Here is a 20,304-nt window from a genome sequence, read left to right as displayed (position 1 = left end):
CCACTTGACAGCCTAAGCTTCTACCAGTACACCAGGCAATGATCCATACTAAATAATCATTTAAATAAGATGTTGGAATTTGTGTCTCAAATTCCTATTCTAATTATGTTTCTATTTTAAATTTGTATTATGTTTGGTAATTTCTTATTTGACAAGTCTTGGCCTCTAAGAAATCGTAATCCTTGTCCAACCAGGAATTGGGTTTGGAACTTTATAAATAGATACATAGGCTCTGGGTTGAGACTTATGAGAATGAGAGCGATGTAATCTCATAAAAGAGTTGATGGGTAGAGGTAGTTTATCGGTTAATAGAGTAGGAAAAACACCGGTGACACTGTTAGCGAGGAGATAAGCTTATGGAGTGGTACATGGTAAAATGACATGTACGTGGTGTTGGTACTCTATTGTTGTAATATCTCTACGAATCATAGTGGAATCTTTTCTCATCCATTGACGTAAGCCAGTTTTGGTTGAACCATGTATATCTTGTGTTTGTGTGTAATTGCTTTGTTGGCTTTCTTTGAATCTTTCTTGTTCGTGCGCTTCCGCTGCCCAACAAATTGGTATCAGAGCCAAAGGTGAAGGGGATCCAGAAACACAAGGAGTCTCAACATGTGCTTCAACGGGCTTCGGTTGTAAGTGGAGTCAATCGGTTTAGTTACATGGCATGGAACTCGAAAAGTCAAGGTGGAGCCTTGGAGGTTTGACTGATCGAACAATGCATAATGTGGACAACTGGAAACTTGCAGGAGTATCGTCAAGATTGAAGCTACAAAAGAATTGCCCTGATAAATGCCGCGGAAGCAATGATTGGCTGAATGGAATTTGAGCCAAGGCGGAGATTGTTGGAATTTGTGTCTCAAATTCCTATTCTAATTATGTTTATATTTTAGATTTGTGTTATGTTTGGTAATTTCTTGTTTAGCAAGTTTTGGCCTCTAAGAAATTGTAATCCTTGTTCAACCAGGAATTGGGTTTGAAACTCTATAAATACATAGGCTTTGGGTGGAGACTTACGAGAATGAGAGAGATGTAATCTCATGAGAGTGTTGATGGATAAAGGTAGTTTATGGGTTAATAGAGTAGGAAAAACACCGGTGACACTGTTAGCGAGGAGATAGGCTCGTGGAGTGGTACATGGTAAAATGACATGTATATCTCTACGAATCATAGTGGAATCTCTTCTTACCCATGGACGCAGGCTGGTTTTGGCTGAACCATGTATATCTTGTGTTTGTGTGTGATTGCTTTGTTGGCTTTCTTTGAATCTTTCTCATTCGTGCGCTTCCGCTGCCCCAACATAAGACATAAATTTCATACAAGCATGTTACCCTATCCATAACAGAAAGTTTTACTTGTAAAAACTGCAATAAATCTAATTTATGCACCAACAGCACAAAACTGATGATCCCACTTGTAATCAAATCAGTGTCTCGTTGACATGGTATGGCATGGTTTTAAGGGAACCAAACAACCAACTTCCCAGACTTGTACCACTCTTAGAATAAGGGACTCAAAAAAAGGTTAAATACAATATTCCCCAAAATTCTGCACTATGCCTTAAGTAGCTAAATCACAAATCGTCAATTCCCCCTTAAAGCTTTTTGAACACATTTAATAGCATGGGATCATTTCACACTATTGAGAAATTTAAAATATATTAATCAATCAAATAGTTGCAGCCGAAGAGAAAGAGGTGTTGGGGGGGGGGAGGGAGGGGAGAAAAAGAAGAAGAAGGTAAGAAAAAAGAAATTCTGTTGGCAAGAGGTGCAAGACTAAAGGAAAATTATCAATATAGAAATCTATATTAACTATTTAAGCAAACAAATCTATTGAAGCATGTTGTTCTGGACGTTGCTCCTGAAAATCTTCTTCGCACTTATATATAATACATCCCAAAATTACTTATCAAAAAAAATAAAAAATACACAATATGTCCCAAAATATTCTCAAAGTTTACCACTAAAGGCAGCATAGAATTCCCAATTCATCTAAAATGGAACATGGAAAAAGATACTAACCATCAGCCTCAATTCAGGGTTGCATAAGTCAAATCCATCAAAATACTACCACTTCTATGGAACCAAATGGTTAACTCTAAGGATTTTATCTAATGCGTTTGTCCAATATATGAAGACCAGCTTAAGAGAAAGAAAAGCCTTGAAATAGCTTTAGGATAGATAGAGCCAATCATTTTCCTAGATCAAAGACTTATATTCCAACCAACATTACAAAATTCACACAGTAACGCCATCTGGTAAACAAATTCATGAGGTTCAATTTTATAGCACTAAACGTTCATCGCAGGTTTGCTCTGATAAATTTACATTTTTTTTTTTTTTTTAATAAACAAAATGTATTAGAAAGCGTCCAAAAGGGAACGCATCCCAAAAGATATACAAGAAACCAAACAAAAAGCCTTATGGACCCAAAAAGCCCAAAAAGTCCACAGTCTCATCTAAAGATGTACAATTTCTCCCCATCACCCAACTAAAAAGAGAACTAATAATAGCAAATTTCAGCGGTCCAATGGAGGTTTCCTCCCCATCAAAAGATCTTTTGTTTCGCTCTTTCTAGATGCTCCTCCAAACACAAAGGGGGGTCACCCTCCAACAGACACGAACATGGGCCCCCATCCTTTGGCCCCTCCAAATGTCAAAGATTCTAAATGTAGTCTGTAGAACCTCGATACGAGATAATAATACAAATAGTTCGTAACATTTCCAGCCTCACAATTATCATCTCAAATTTCACTCCATCTCCAAACTCTAGCTAAGGGCAGAGAAAAAAGGATAAGAAACTTTTTTTAAGCAAAGATTAATCTGCAAATACACTACCAAACTTCATCGTCCTTGCCTTAATCCCATATGAATGGGGTCGGCCACATGAATTCTTTTTCTCCAACTTTGATATTACATGCCAATTCACAGGAAAATTAGATAAGCAATTTGAAAACCCACAATAAAGGAATCTGAAAAATAGTGTAACAACTTTATATCTTGTTTAGCAAGTATCAATCATTTGGTTGAATGCATAAATCTTGGTGAAATTTAAAAATAAAAAAATAAAAAAAATAAAAAAAAAAAAACCACCTAAAGAGCATTATTAATTCCCTGAGATTCTAGGAAAGGCCAAAGTAGAATTAGATTTCAGCCACTTAAACAAGATACACGCTCTAATATTAAAGCTTAATGGGGGGAAACAATATAGCAATAATGAAGTTCGTATTGCTTCATGTGATTTAAAAGTGATTCATAGAAGAAGTGGCATAAATATGAGTAGATTGGCCTAAGAAATTCTGAGTCTGATACTAGATAAAGCTAGAATGACCCAACACAGCTAAAATCAATGAAGCTGACACAATTTTTCTACATGTTCTAGAATAAGTCTATATTCCACTAAATAAATCTAGTTGAAAGGCAATTAGAATGACCCCACACAGGTAGGACCGATGAAGCTTATACAATTTTGTCTACATGTTCTGAAATAAGTCAATATTCTCCTAAATAAATCTAGCTGATAGGCAATCATTATGCATTGACCATTGTTGCACACCATCTAAACCAGACAGAGGATAGAAACTTTGCAATATTCTTTAATTAACACATACCAGGAATGCATCAACAGCCCCTAACTCTACCCAAAGCATAAACACCATCTGCGACTTCTCCACTGTCTTTGGCCTGCCAGTGAGGCACTTTGCCACAATTGCATCACATACTTCCTTCGCGTACCTGTAAGCATAGGCCCTCAAATTCCAACTTCAAAATAAAATACGAGTACAAAAAGCGGATTCCAAGGCATGCAACAAAGGAAAAAATAATAATAATCACATTATCAGAATATTTAGTACCTTCCTGCCTCAGCATCAGCAGCTCTCAAGTACGCAATTAGCGCATCGAGAGCCTTCTCTTGCACTGGAGCATTCGAATCCGCAACAGTCTTTTTGAAAAACGGCCCTGGTCAATAATCAAAACAAATTCAACAAAATAGAGAGATCAATATCCACAATCCCTAACCTAGAATCAACAGAGATCACAAAAACTACCAAATCAGATCCGTGCCATAGAAATAAAACCCTAACTAACCGAATTCGCGAAGGCGAGAATCTTTCGGATCCGTGATTGAATCGCAGACGGCAGCGAGGTCGATGTTCGCATCAATCCTCACCTTCCAGTTCTTGTGCGTCAATCGATCCTTCCATGGCAGTTTCTTCGCCTCCTTCAACAACTTCTCATCTTCCGACATTGCCACCTATATATATATATATATATATATATATATATATATATCAAACCTATATCTATAAATATCTATATATGTATCGATCTCTATAACATCCTCTTGAAGGTGATAGAGATAAAATGTAGAGAGAAAGAAAGAGAGCGTCCTCTTTTACAGGTTTTATTCGGTTTTTTTCTGCCGAGTGCCGGCGGGAACGAGGGTATGTAGAGAGGAGAGCCCAAATGCCGAAACGAGGGTAGAGAGACAGGTGCGAATTAGTCGCGGGTGATTAACGGCTATTTTGGGACTACTCATCTACTCGCCTATTACCAGTTTTGCGGTGTGTTAGACAGAAACGTGGCTTGCATAGGGGTATTAGTGTCAAATTGCTCTGATATTGAAAATTATTGTGGTTGTTTTAGTTACTAAAACGCCCCTACTTGCACGTTATTGATGTGATATGGTTTCAATATTGGACTCAATGCGGCTCCGTTGATTTCCCCTCCCATATTCCTCATTGCCCAAATTTCAAATGTTATATACTGCGGTTGCATGTACCAAATAATCTGTACACTTGTCCTTGTCACCGTTAGAACGTTGGACTGAACCAAATTACCAAGGGCCAATACAAATTTGACTTATCACTTGCTCACGGTAAAAACTTTGTTGGTGTAACTGGTACATTCGTACCATTCATATAATGCACAGGCACGACATTCACAATAATAAACGATGAAATGCTTTCATTATACGATCGATCTACCACAAGCAACCAAATTTTTTTTCTTTTTTTGCCAACTCACCAAGTATAATAACTTCATGATATGATGGTTATATTTTGTTTTGGTAATTACTTTTTTTTAAATAAAACTAAAATCATGTATAATAATTATCATTTATGGTGTGAAGAAATCTTCTTATTTTTATTTATACACAATTGTGGAGGGAAAAAATCCCCCCTCCAGTAAGAATCATCCACGTCATCACACTACAAAATTATCTTAGATACAGCAAGGGCCCAATCGATGTCAAGCCCAAATTATGAGAACCCAGTCTGGAACAGGCCCAGACAAAGTCTTGCTTCCATGTACACCGCTGACCCAAGCCATCCGGCCCACTTACTAAGCCCAGACGTCAACAGCCTGGAACGCCAAGGATGAACTCTAAGCCCATTTACCGAATTAGTTGGATCAACCCACATTCAGCCCAATCCTAATTAAAGGTAGACCAGTCCTGCTAGGTAAAGGATTCAGCAAAGAAAACAAGTTATGTGTAAGGAAAGTTTTGCATGAAAGAATTGTACAAAGGAAAGGATTATAATTGTAAAAAATGTCATATATGGAATGGATTGGAGGACAAGCCAGACAAGTCCTACCATAATTCCACCACCTTGTTTCTTATAAATAGAGGCCTAAACCTCCAATAAAAGCATCGAGCATTAAACACTTGTTTTTGAGTATTATACTTGCTTGTTCTGAGTGAGTTGTATTTTTCTTTTTATTTATTTTAATAGAGATAAATTTTACACCTACACTTTGGCGCCGTCTGTGAGAATCGTATAGAAATATACTCCCACTTTTGTTTCAAATTGATTTTGTTTCCACGATCTGGAATATCGAACGTAGAGTCAACGGCGGCTGATCAGCAGATAGAATTGATGCAAAAGATGCGAGAAGAGTTCCTACACCAATTCGAAGCACTCCGTCAGGCAAATGAAACCAGCGTTGCCCAGATTGCATTACTTCAACAGCAAAACGACACCCTTCAAACGACTATGGCTCAGTTGACACCTCAACCACCACCAGTTGATGTGATTGCGCCTTCTCCCAACCAAAACGAGCCTCAGGTCAATGGAGTTCGGCTTAATGAAGTTCGGCCCAGCGAAGTTCAGCAAGAGCAGAGGACAAGGTCCGAGGCGGTAGCTTCAAACAATCTTCCTTGTCACACACAGGACGAACAGGCCAAGTCCAGCCATAAGCTTACGGTATGGTCTAATGGTGTTCCAGATGGTGCAGAAGTAAAGGAGGCCTTTGACGAGAAGAGACTCCTGAGAATTCAAACATCTGCCGAGATGGCCAGGGAACACAAGAATTCTCTCATTAAAACCCCATTCACTGACGATGTGTACCTTGTTGACAGACCTAAGAAATTCACTATGCCTTCCTTTACCCAGTTTGATGGTACGGGAGATCCTTCTCGGCACCTAGATCACTACGCACAAAAGATGGCTCTAGACGATCACAATGACCCATGGATGTGCAAAGTTTTTCCTACCAGTCTAACAGGGGCTGTGCTGGAGTGGTTCAGGAATAGGCCACCCAAATTTATTCCAGACTATGAAACTCTGTGCACTATGTTCCTGGCGCAGTACTGCGGTAATAAAAGACAAAAGAAGAGTATTGCTAGCCTTTTCACTATAAGGCAAAAGAAAAGTGACACATTACAGGATTTTTTGTCCAGATTTAACATGGAGGCTTCGAAAATAGCAGATTGCCATCCTGCCACAGCAATAGAAACGTTCAAACTTGCAATGATTCAGGGAACCAAGTTCTATACATCCCTAGTTAAGTATTCCCCTCTGGATATGCAAACTCTCAATGCTAGGGCACAGATCTACATCCGGCTTGAGGAGAATGTGGCCCACCGAGCGCAACAAGCCACCCTCGTCACAGTGGAGAACAAGCCTCAGGAAAGGGTTTCAAACTCAAAAAGCCAAAAAAGCCACAACGCTTTATCGCCAGCCATTTAAATACACGAGAAAAGGCAAAGGACAGAGGAAAGGTTCACACCTCTTCGTACAACCTTGGCTCGGCTATTCCAGGAGAACAAAATGAAGTTTACAGCCCTTCAGCTAATAAGGCAACCTTTGGAACAGAAAGACAAGAACAAGCACTGATTACGGGCATACAACCAATGATTGTAGATCCCTTAGGCGGCAGGTGGAAAACATGATAATGAGAGGTGAATTGGCAAACTACCTCACAACAAAGGAGTACGTGAAGCCCCGGGAGGTCAATCCTCGGAAAGTCAAAGGTAATCAAGTAAAGGTCATCCATGCAATACATAGAAGATCGGAGGATGATCAAGAGTTAGAGGAGATGTATAGATCCCGATTGAGGGCAACCCATAAGCTAAGGAGGTTATCATCAGTGAACACTATCGCTTCGGGAAGTGTTAACATTGGGTTCTGCGATGGAGATCTATCCAGAGTTCAACTCCCCTACAAGGATCCGTTGGTCATCAATCTCTTAGTGGCAAATTGAATGATTAAGAGGGTTTTGATAGACCCAGTTAGCAGTGCCAACATCATCACAAAGGCGGTCTTTGAGCAGCTGGAGATTTCGTCATCATTAATTCGGCCTACTTCCAGCCCCTTGATGGGGTTTGATGGCACAAAGGTGGACCCCCTTAGGGTAATTGACCTATCCGTGACCGCGGCAAAGAGGACACTGAAAGAAAACTTTGTTTTAACGAAGATCCATCATTCCTATAATCTTATTATGGGAAGAGGCTGGATCCACCGAATGAACGGGGTTCCATTTACCCTTCATCAAGTGATGCGATGCTTGTCTCTAGACGGTAAAGAGGTTATTGATCTTAGGGGAGATCAAGTCGCTGCTAAAGAATGATACATGTTGACACAGAATAAAGCAAAGAAGGTAGCAAAACAGTCCCAACCAATCGCACCTCCTGGGAGCATGTCCAAATAGCAATTACAGAACCCTTTGCCCAGGTATTTGAAAGCAGAAGATGAGGCCAAAGTTGAAAAGCCTACCGAGGAGTCTCTGGAGGCTGTCCAAGTAATCCTCGGTGATCCTCAGAAAGTCACCTACATAGGTTCTTCCCCCACAGCCGAAGAAAAGAAAGTATTAATTGATGTCATTCAACGGAACGTAAATGCATTTGCTTGGGAGCATTCAGACATGGTAGGAATCAATCCTTTAGTCTCATGCCATAGCCTGAAGGTGGATCCGGCGTTCAAACCAGTCAAGCAGAGGCACAGAGGTTCGCTCCTGAGCGAAACCGAATTATAACTGAAGAGGTAAGCAAATTGCTTCAGGCGGGCTTCATTCGAGAGGTGTACTACCCACAATGGCTCTCTAACGTGGTGGTAGTTCAGAAGAATAATGGAAAATGGAAAATGGAGGGTGTGCATAGATTTTACCAATCTCAACAAAGCCTGTCCCAAAGACAGCTTTCCATTACCCAAAATAGATCAGATGGTTGATGCTACTACTGGTTTTGAAAGGCTCACATTTCTTGATGCATATTCCGGCTATAACCAAATCCCTATGAATCCAGAGGATGAAGAGAAAACTGCCTTCATAACAAAAAAAAAAGGCACCTACTGTTACAGAGTCATGTCCTTCGGACTCAATAATGTTAGGGCAACTTACCAGCACCTTGTTAACGAGATCTTCGACGAGATGTTAGGAAAGACGATCGAGGCATATATCGACGTCATGGTGGTCAAAAGTGTGAAGAAGGAGGAACATCCTAAGCACCTCCAAGAGGTCTTTGACACTCTGAGAAGGTATGATATGAAGTTGAACCCTTCGAAGTGCTCTTTTGCGGTTTCTTCAGGACAATTCCTCGGCTATATTGTAAACAAGAGGGGAATTAAGGTGAGTCCGGCTCAAGCTCAAGCCCTTATACAAAATCAGGAACCAAAGACCCTCAGGGAAATACAGGTTTTGACCGGTCGAATCGCAGCTCTCAGTCGATTTATCTCTTGATTGTCAGATAAGTGCAAACCATTCTTTGATGCAATAAGGTCCAAGAGCAAAGACATATGGGGACCTCAGTAACAAGCTGCTTTCAATCAACTGAAGTGCTACATGCCTGAACCTCCGATTCTGTCAACTCCGAAGCCTGGTGAAATTCTTATCATGTACTTAGCCATCTCCAGCATAGCCACGAGCGCAGTATTGATCAAAGAAGAAGGTAAGAATCAGTATCCAATCTTCTACACCAGTAAAACAATTACAGATGTAGAAACGCAATACAACAAAGTAGAGAAGATCATACCAGCATTAGTGTATGCAAAGAGAAAGCTTCGGCACTACTTTGAGTCACACAACATCAAAGTTCTTACCAACTACCCCATGCGAGTCATTCTTTCCAAGCCAGACTTATCTGAAAGAATAACTAAATAGGCAATCGAACTCAGTTCCTTTAATATATTCTATGAACCGAAGGTGTCACACAAAGGACAAACGCTAGCTAATTTCCTCTTAGAGTATGAGGACAAGCCCCAAGAGCCAGGTCCTTCCGAGACACAATTGGAGCTTCAGGTGGATGGTTCCTCAAACTAGATTAGTGCCGGGGTCGGAATCGTTATAATAACCCCCGAAGGCACCAAGTTGCATCAATTAATCCGTCTGCCTTTTCCTGCCACTAACAATGAGGCCGAATACGAGGCCTTGCTCGTAGGACTTCGGTTAGCAAGCCAACTTCAGGTAAGGGGTCTAAAAGTTTTTAGTGATTTTCAGCTTGTTATGAATCAGGTAACAGGTTAGTATCAGCCTAAGAAAAATAGAACGAAAGCCTATGGGGAGGCTGTGGAGAGTGCCTCGTGAGGGTTCGATCAAATCGAATTCCATCAGGTACCTCGTGAGGAGAATTCTGAAGCAGATCAGTTGGCTGCAGCAGCATCTTCTTCAGATGAATATTTGGTTCGGATCGTACCAATTAGCATCCTGGACGAACCAAGTATAAGCCATTGGCAGGAGTAATGGTGATCCTAGATGTTCCACGTGAACCATACTGGATGGATCCATTGGAAGCTTACCTTATGGAGGGGACCCTTCCGAACCAGAAGGCCGAGGCACAGAAACTAAGGCTTACCGCAGCCAAATATGCCATCATCAATAATTAATTATATCAGAAGTCATTCTCAGGTACTTACCTGAAATGTTTAAGTCCCACTTAGGCCCTCACGATTCTAAAACAGATTCATGATAGGGATTGTGGCAACCACTCTGGAGGCAGATCCTTGGCACATAAGGTCCTAACTCAAGGTTATTTCTGGCCTTACTTGGCTCGAAATGTTGAAAAATATGCCAGAAGATGCCACAAGTGCCTGCGATATGGTCCAATGAAACATCAACCTGCCAAAGATTTGCACGCAATGGCGAATCCATGGCCATTCGCTCAATAGGGGATTGATATGGTCGGTCCTTTACCCAAAACTGTGGAGAAAAAGGAATACGTGTTGCTAGCCACGAATTACTTCACTAAATGGGTTGAAGTCGAAGCTTACTCAAGTGTGACCCATAAACAAGTAAAGAGTTTTCTATTGAACAACATAATATGCCGATTTGGGGTGCCGAAGGTGATAATGATGGATAATGGCCCGAACTTGGATAACCGAAGCACGAGAAAGTTCTTCGCTGACCATTGGATTAGGCAGAAGCTGGCTGCAGTTAGCCATCCTCAAGGAAATGGGCAGGCTGAAATAACAAACCGAACCATTTTTAACTGCTTGAGGAAAAAGTTGGAAAAATTCAAATCAAAATGGTACGAGAATCTACCTCAGGTGCTTGGGCATATCGAACCACCCCACGAAGGCCAACGGGAGAAAGCCCTTTTTTCCCATGGCCTATGGGTCTGAGGCTGTCATCCCACGGAATCAGTAGTTCCAACTCTTCGGACCCACTTGGTGCTCGAAGATAACAATGATCAACAGCTTGAACACTGTCTCGATCTCTTGGAAGAAAAGAGGGACGCTGCAACAATTAGGCTCGCTTCGTACCAGTAACAGTTGCATAATAGTTATAATAAGCGAGTTAGGTTCAGACGTTTTGTGGAAGGAGATTGGGTGCTGAAGCAGGAAACAGCCCATGTAAAAAAGTTACAACCTAATTGGATTGGACCTTACAGAGTCACAGAAGTAATAGGGAAAGGAGCTTACCGATTGGCGAAAGCTGATGGGCGTCCAATTGCACGTCCATGGAATGTAATACACCTGAAAAGGTACTAGCATCAGATAATATGGTTTATTTACTTTTCTTTTACAGACAACATACGTTTGTTTTCTATCCAAATATGGCTGTTTCTAGGCTTATATAAAAAAAGTTTATCGAGTTATACACATCTTTACTCCTTTTACTTTAGTAATATGAGGTATTGCTTGTTGCTATTTTCTTTGTCGTTATAGGGGGCAATACATGTACCCTACTGTTGATATTACGACAAAAACATGTAACCTACTATTGATATTACGACCAAAGAAATAAATTATCAAGAAAGATATTACCACAACCAAAACAAAGCTATATAATTTTTTGGCTTTTTGGTGATACTTACAAGTCCTTTTTTCATGAAAACGTACTTTAGAGTGCATGTGCATTACAACAGATGCCCATTGAACATTCAGGCTCTACTTAAATCATAGACCCAAAGGCGCTTTACAGTTTTTCTCTTGTTTTTGGACACAAACTGCAAATATGTGTAGCTCAAAACACTTATCTACGGTGGTCCCACATCGGAAAAAAACTACTTCTATACGTTCCTTTATAAAGGGAAATATTAAAGTATTTGGGTAAATTGCAAAGAGGGCCCGTTGGTAATAGTAACGGCCCAGCCCAAATGGTGTTCAAAGCTCTAGTACCAACGGGCATTCTTTGCAATAATTTTTGTTCTTTCCAAGCAAACCAAGTTTTTGGCCCATATTAAATTCCTTGTCCCACATCGAATAGGAAAACAAAAGGTGTATAATAAATATAGAGTTAGCACACCATATTCGGTTGCCACGAAGAGAGTCTCTATGGAAAAAGTCTCCCAAACATATGTATAGGGGACTCCTCAGTTACAGTTACTCTCTTTCTTAGCTTCATGTCATTTTTGAATCTTCGGCCAACTTTCCATATTTAGTAAGTTCTCTATACTAGGCCTCAGACCTCAAGAATTTGACACAATACAATTCCTCTCAGGCTCAGAGACGAGGAATACAACGTTTCGGACCCTAAGAGTTCGACACAATACAATTCCTCTCAGGCTCAGAGCCGAGGAACACAACGTCGCGGACCTCAAGAGTCTGGCACAATACAATTCCACTTAAGCTCAAAGTCGAGGAACACAATGCCGCAGACCCCAAGAGTCTGGCACAATACAATTCCTCTCAGGCTCATAGTCGAGGAACACAACACTTCAGACCACAAGAGTCCGGCACAATACGGTTCCTCTCAGGCTCATAGCCGAGGAACACATCGCTTTGGACCTCCAGAGTCCGGCACAATACAGTTCCTTTCAGGCTCATAGCCGAGGAACGCAACACTCGGACCTCAAGAGCCCGGCATACTACAGTTCCCCTCAGGCACAAAGCTGAGGAATATATTGCTTCGCACAACAAGAGTCCGGTGCAATACAATTTCTCTCAGGTTCCTAGCCAAAGAGTATACCACCTCGGACGATTTAAGTCCGAGGCTACGTCAATAAAGTATAAGTCCAGCTGGGGGCAAAAGTTGTGATACCCCTCGGATCCGAGACACGGGTTGATCAAGTCCGACCCGAGTCCGAGGGATATCAAACAATTAAAGTATTTTAAATCGAACACGGAATACAAAATTGATTTAAGAAATAAAAATTTAAAAGCTAAAAGGAACTAGAAGTAAATATCTTCCAAATATAATTATAAAAATCCAAGCTTCAAAACCTCTGTAAGTTTACAACTCGGGAATCCATCTATTGGACCCCTTATAAAATTCTCAAATAGGAGTTTAAATCATAGAAATAAATTCTACAGCTAACATAGAGAAGATTCCTACATAGTCGGAGGAATGAATATCTGTATCTGCTCTGCACGTCCAAGCTCTAACCCTGGAACTGACGAATACCTAAAAAATAAAGGAGTGGGTCAGGCCCACATGCAAGTCCTGATCTACTACAATCCAAACAGTAATCCGATACGCAGATACATCCTAGGAAGACTCAACCATATCTAGAGTAGTCCATATATGTATATAGTGCACACTAATAGGACGCTCGCTAGTCCAATAGGTTTGTCTCAGCCTGAATAGAAGGCAATATGTAAATACGCACCCTAAGGTGGGCATGAGTACCTAGACCTACCAGGGAACAATACCTATGTCCAGTTATCCATCCCAAGCGATATACGCGCCCTAATCATGGTCCTGAGACTCAAGCTCATACCATGGCACATAAAATAAATATATAAAGTCCATACTCCTAATACAAAATATCATCCATCTGTATAGTGGTCTGATATTTGTAGCACAAATTCATCCTGAAACCATAGTAGGTTATTCACTTTATTTGATTGACATAACACAAGTAGGTGATGGACTTAACATTTATGGTTAATCCATACCTTAATCCAAATTTGGGTAGGACTTAGTGTTTTGAACTAATCCATTCCAATATAGGTAGGTCTTAGTGCTTTGAGCTAAGCCATCCCTAATATGACACCGTCCCATACCGGTTCATACACATCCATTCAAGTAAGACTTAACCTTTTTATGGTTAATCCAACTCATTCCAGATTAGGTAGGATTTAGTGCTTGAACTAATCCATACCTAGTATGTCACCGTCCCATACCGGTACATACAATCCTCCAATTAACATAGTCGATAAAACAGTAATAGATGCAAACCAACTATACTCCAGAATAAGCATTTATTATAACCTATCAAGTTTAGGATCAAATTATGCACAAAGTTAAATTAATCCTCATACATAAATATCAGGCATTCACTACGGAGCCAAAAATCTAAATCCAACAATGTAAACTGCTACAATATATTCAAGCATTCACATCCTCCAAAATATGCATAAATATAAATTCATACATATATAACAGTATTAGGTATTCACTACGGAACCAAAAATATCATGCTCCAATAATTTAAATGGCTAAAGTCAGTTATAGCATTTAAATTCCACATACAGTCCATAAACTGATACCATTTAACAATTATTAAGTGCCAATCTACTCCAAACCAGTCATAGTTGAATTTACAAATAATTCACTACATTCATAACATGGTAAAAAAAATATGATTAAACATAATTAATTCATATACCAACAACTTGCTAAGCTCCGGTAATTAAAATTCTTAGCAAAACAGTGCAACACATAGATTTTCCTTGAGCTGTTCATGGCTCCCTTCTTTAATCCATTATCATATTAAGTGTTTACAATATTTATATAAGTCCTTAACATTTAATTACACCTTACAGTAGCCTTTAAACAGCTTCTGGAAACACTGTACAGCCCTAACCATTCCCAAACACCCAAACCATAGCCTTCAGGGTGAGAGCACTGCTCAAATTGCCTCAAGAGCTGGCTCTGGACTATTGGAGCCGGCTCCAAAATAGCCAGGAGCCGGCTCCAATCCTTTAGGAGCTGGCTCCAAAGGCTTAGAGGCGGCTCCTAGGTTTTCTGGAGCCTGCTCTTGCTCATTTGGACACCGTCATCTGTTCTTGCTTTATCTTCTTCGACTCCGGTAACTAACAGAGCCTCTGGAATGTTTTAATCAGTTGTTCTAGGGTCCAATCAAAGTTATAGATTAATCCTAACCCACTGATATGCAACCATGATTTGAACTAGACTCAAGTTTGGAAGCCACAATTACAGAACGTTCAACCTTAAGCAACTTACAACAGATTTATTTTGTAAAAATCAAAACTGTTTTAAAATCTTGTTCCAGGCTTTAAACTCACTCCTAGATTAGTTACAAAGCATCCCACATATAATTTACAACCTTAGTTTACAACAACCTGAATCACAACTATAGAAAAACAGATTAACAGAGAAGCAGAAATAGGCAAAACAATTATCTTACGAGTATTTAAACCAGATTCTTATATGCATAAATCCATGATATTATGTTTGTTTACAATTGTTTTAGCCTTTATTAAGTCCCTGAAGTCCTCCTAGGCATGCACAGAACACAGATTAAAGAGATAGAGCAGAACAGAAACTTGCCTCTGATTTCCGATTGAAAATCCAAAACTGTTGTCTCTAGCAACTTCGGCAATGTCAATAGTTGTTATCAACCTCTGCCACTCCTAGTTAAATCCAGAACTCCTCCTTGATTCCCTACCTTACTCTCTTAAAGTTCTCTCTGTATTCCCTCTGTATCCTTATGTACGTGAATATAGTGAATATGGTTTACAGGAAACCCTAGCAGACGTATACTTATGTATTTATAGGCTTAAGTTGAAACCCTAATTTAAATCCTAAACCAAACCCTAAATTAAATCCTAAACCAACTATATGTCGACTCCAATCCTAAACACGATGTAAAACATAAAACCCTAATTATCAAAACAGTGCATTTACATAAACACGTAAAGAAACAAACACAAATACAATTTAAGCAATTAATTAAAGAAAACACAATTTAAAACAATTAATGAAAGAAAAACACATTTAAGTTAATTAAAAATAAAACAAATCAAATGAGCAAATAATTAATTAATTAAAACAAACAAATAATCAATTAATTAAATAAAAATAATTATATTAAATTACAGGATTGTCCTTTTAAAATTAGGGGTATTACAAAAGTTCTCTATAGTAACACACCCACAGATCCTTTTTTAATGGACTAATGGTATATAACTCATGGAAAGTTTTGTCCCACATCGAAATAATACAAGGAAAACAAGTATTGATATATCTATGCCACACGAATCAGTGGCAAGAAGGGTTCCCTTGACGGTTAGAATAATAGACGGAGAAACCATCCTCAGATATTAATTAAACAGTCAAAGGGATTCCCTTCTTATCATCTTTCCTGTTTTTGCTTCGGACCACAAGGGGTACGAAGTTCTCAGACAATGAGCCTCCGTCCTTGAGGATATGAGCACATTATTACAATGTAATAGTGTAAACATCGTGTAAACATCAAAAACATTCACAAGCAGGAAAGATACTTCAGAATAAATGTAGTTACTTGCACTTCAAGAACAAAAATATATATAGTTTCTACAATCATTCTTTCAAAATAAAATAAATAAATAAATAAATAAAAAATTACATAGCTCTACTTCCTTTTTGGATCAAAGGGAGCAGAGTCAAAAGCATCCACTACATTTGGATTTATAGATAAAGGAGCTGGCAGGTCAGAAGATGGATGAGCGGGTAAGCTTGAAGCTGGATGAGCCTTCACCATCTCAGCAAAGAGCACCTCAGCCTCTTGGGCTTTTGGACCCTCAGTATAAGGGAAGGACACCTCCATGTTAGCATCAAAGGCTTCTGGATCCTTTGCTTTGTCACCAAAACCCTGGCTGAAGCCGAACCTAAAAGCCTTTGCACTGGATAAGCACACAATAGTGGAGTAGCGTCCTTACATTTGCCTCTCAGTAGTAATGCAGGTACCAATAGCATCATTTAAGCGCTGGACTTTAGCTTCCAAAGTCTCTACCTTCACCTCAGAAGCTGCCAGGCGATTCTTGTAGACATCCCTCGCATCAGAAGCGATCTTCACATTCATAGCAAAATGCGAAGCCTTCTTCTCAGGATTGCCCAAGTCTCTTTCCAGTTTTTTAATGGAAAGAGACTGAGCTTTAGCAGTGGCATACAGTGCCATAGTCTGGTACAGACTCTGCATAATTAATAATGACAATATCAATAAATGTGCGGTGAAAAGAAATCTGAAGAATTAAGTAAGTGGAGGGAAAAGAATAAACCTTCACGACATCAACTGGGGCGGATGGTAGTAGCTGATCCAACCCCAGATTCCTAATGATCTCTTCATCCTTGGGTAGCCACATCCCTTGAGCAATTGCCAAGGTAGCAGAGGGGTCAGAAACTATTGAATCCCCAGAATGAAGGATCGACTTGTCAGCCCTAGAGAAGACAGGTCTCCAAGGTTTCCCAGATTCGGCTTGAACAAAAGCCCGGACTTCCTCCTCTAGGTTAACTTCACTAGCCTTCTTCCCTTTGCTATTGGGGATGTTCTTACCCTTGCTGCTGGAAGGAGGGTTCGGTCTTATTTTCTTAAGGGGAGGTTCATCCACCTCATTCTCATGCTCAGTCGACCTAATGACTAGCAGAGGTTGCTTTTTAGCAGCTTTCTTCTTCAGAGCTTTAGCTATCTGTTTTTCTTCCTCAGTCAGGAGGAAGCTGTCAAAGGATGGAAGTGTTAAATCCATAAGGTCTGCAGCTGCGGTACTGGAAGTAATTTCTTGAAGGTTGGATGAAGTGAGTAACTCCTCCACAGAAGGGGGCTCGCTCCAAACTTGTGCTTCGAGAAAAACAAGTCTCTTCTTAGCTGCGGAAGAGGGGAATGTTGCTAAAAAAAGACCAAGAAATTCATAACTATGACAAAATAATAAAACTTGATAGGGAAACAACCAGAGTACTATTCATGGAATGAGGGAAGATATTCTATACCTAGCTTCCCAAATTTGCGAGGAATGGGGAGGGTATTCGATTTATCCACAGACCAATTCCCCTTCACAATTATCATCCTCTCTTTCCACTTCTTCTCGGAGGAAGGGAGGTCTGTACATATCCTCTGCTGAAGAGGGGAAGTGAAGTAAAAACGGCCAGGCTTAGTCCCATGCCTGGCGATGGTGTAGGTAATGAGTAAATCAGTAAAAGTCAAGTCAAGACTCTCCAGCCTTCGGCGAACTAGAAGTGCCGAGACCGCTCGAAAAAAGTTTGGGTTTACTTGGATAGAGGCAAGTCCTAACTTATTAAAAACTAGATGATAGAAGGGGTAAAGACGGAACCGAAGAGCGTTAAGGTGCCCAACTGATATAAGCAACTCATTGTCCCCTACGCCTTCGCCGAAACTGAAATCAGCCCCTTCTGGGTATTCGGCAATGTCTACCCCATCAAGAATCTTAAAATCCTCTATTACATACTCAATAGAGAACTTGATACGCCAAATAGACAAAATCAACTCTCTCTCCTTTTTAGTAAACACACAATCTGACCCAGAAGTGGATACTTCAACTTGTGAATGGGAGGCATCCATTTGAACAAATGAATCGTTTGTGAATTTAACGAGGTCAAAAACCTTAGGAAGAGGGATCCTAATGAGATTGGGAGAAAAAGGAGGTGTGGAATCCGAATCTACAAGGTCTATACAGTTGTGAGTGGGTGAGGAGCTCATGATGTGAAAGAAAAATAGACAAATGAGTGAGAAACTAACCTGAGATCACGCTGAAGCAAAAAGCACAGCAAACGTCGCAGAGTCAGGAACGAACTATGAAGAGGCCTTTTGGTCAGAATGGCAATAGACACACCTTGAACCGCCTTTTAAAGAATTGGCAACCGTGTAACTTCAATTCCCTTTTAATTAGGAGCCGTAGTCCAATTAAAGAGGGGATTGGGGGCAAATTGTGGAAGAAAAATATCCCCACTCCAGTAAGAATCATCCACGTCATCACACAAAAAAAATATCTTAGATACGGCAAGGGCCCAATCGGTGTCAAGCCCAAATTGGGAGAACCCAGTCCGGAATAGGCCAGACAAAGTCTTGCTTCCATGTACACCGCTGACCCAGGCCATCCGGCCCACTTACTAAGCCCAGACGTCAACAGCCCGGGGCGCCAAGGGTGAACTCCAAGCCCATTTACAGAATCGGTTGGATCAGCCCAATCCTAATTAAAGGTAGACTAGTCCTGCTAGGTAAATGATTCAACAAAGAAAACAAGTTCTATGCAAGGAAAGTTTTGCATGGAAAGAACTGTACAAAGGAAATGATTATAATTGTAAAGAATGTCATATATGGAATGGATTGGAGGACAAGCCAGGCGAGTTCTACCATAATTCCACCACCTTATTTCTTATAAACAGAGGCCTAAACCTCCAATAAAAGCATCGAGCATTAAACATTTGTCTTTTGAGTATTGTATTTGTATTTTTCTGAGTGAGTTGTATTTTTCTTTTTATTTATTTTAATAGAGATAAAATTTGCACCAACAACAATGGAGTTCAATTGTATATACCAAAACAATTAGAGCCTTAGATGTACTACATAATAAATAATATTATTTCAATTACCTTTAAATACAATTGGGTGAAATTTAAAAAGTATACAATTTCATTAAATGGTTGTTGGTTCAAAGCTATTGTTATTTAATATTTAAATCAATGCAGTCAAGAAAAATAATTAATTTTTAGAACAGTTGGTAGTAAAGTTTTAAGGGATTTTGTTCAATTTCATGCAAATTGTTGTTGTTACAAGAAGGGCGTGTTCAATTTCTATGCAAATTGTGAACCCCTTTGTACCCTTAGGTTGCTTCCCGTTATTCATGGGAGTCCGGTTTTAAGCTTTCGCCACCTCTAATTTCTAATCTACTATTTTTTGCCCTGAAAAAAAATTTTAAAAATAAATCCACGCTAATTGAGAGTAGTATTCACAAAATCTCTTAATTGCATCAAAGTATCTATTTCCTATTAAAAATAGTTTTTGATCTTATTCGATAAAACAATGATGGCCATTCCAAAATAAGTGTTTCGTTTTGGGAATATAACTTTTTAAGAAATTGATTGTCAATTTGTTTTGTTTTGTTTTTTTTTTTTTTTTAATTAATAGTAAACGAATTATCAAATTTACCCTTAATGAGTCCGCAATGATATGATGGTTTACTTTTTATAGGTTCAATGTAAGAATGTTAAATTGTTAATATTTCAAAAAATAGTACATTTGATTTTTCAAATGAAATACTTATTTTGAGACAAATAAAATGGAAAGATAGACACTTATTTAGCATTATAGGCCAAGCCCCATGTGCCCAAAAAAATACAAAACAAAACAACAAAAAAGGTAAATTGCACTCACACCCCATGAGATTTAGGTCAATGCCACTCAACAGACTGTCAACGCACTAATTTATATTAACACCCCCTGAGGTTTCAAAAGTCACATATTTACCCTTGAACCTATTAATTGACAAAAATAACCCTAATCAATATTTTGTAATCCCCTTTCACCCACCACCTCCACACCGACACACCCACAAACCGCCACAACCACAGCACACTGCCACAACCAAACATGCCACACCCATCGCTATAACCACTGTACGCGCGCCACAAATAAACATGCCACAACCACCGGATGCCGCCACACTGCTATAACCACACAACACTGCAC

The 20,304-nt window shown here is 39.6% G+C and overlaps 1 protein-coding gene and 1 pseudogene across 1 annotated transcript; one reads left to right on the top strand and one right to left on the bottom strand.

Annotated features, from left to right (window-relative positions):
- LOC132311930 (protein MOR1-like) overlaps positions 1 to 4,507 on the bottom strand; it is a 47,560-nt pseudogene extending 43,053 nt beyond the window's left edge.
- Positions 4,508 to 5,890: 1,383 nt separating this feature from the next.
- Positions 5,891 to 6,973, top strand: LOC132279713 (uncharacterized). The gene has a single exon (XM_059781747.1). It carries the CDS (start codon positions 5,891 to 5,893, stop codon positions 6,971 to 6,973), a length of 1,083 nt encoding a protein of 360 aa, XP_059637730.1.
- Positions 6,974 to 20,304: the final 13,331 nt, after the last annotated feature.

Source organism: Cornus florida, unplaced genomic scaffold, assembly GCF_030987335.1.
Source record: "Cornus florida cultivar Cherokee Brave unplaced genomic scaffold, ASM3098733v1 CherokeeBrave_3.0.0_Hap2_Chr01, whole genome shotgun sequence".
Classification (NCBI taxonomy): domain Eukaryota; kingdom Viridiplantae; phylum Streptophyta; class Magnoliopsida; order Cornales; family Cornaceae; genus Cornus; species Cornus florida.
The sequence above is the reverse complement of the archived record's forward strand: the minus strand, read 5'-3'. Positions and strand labels throughout refer to the sequence as shown.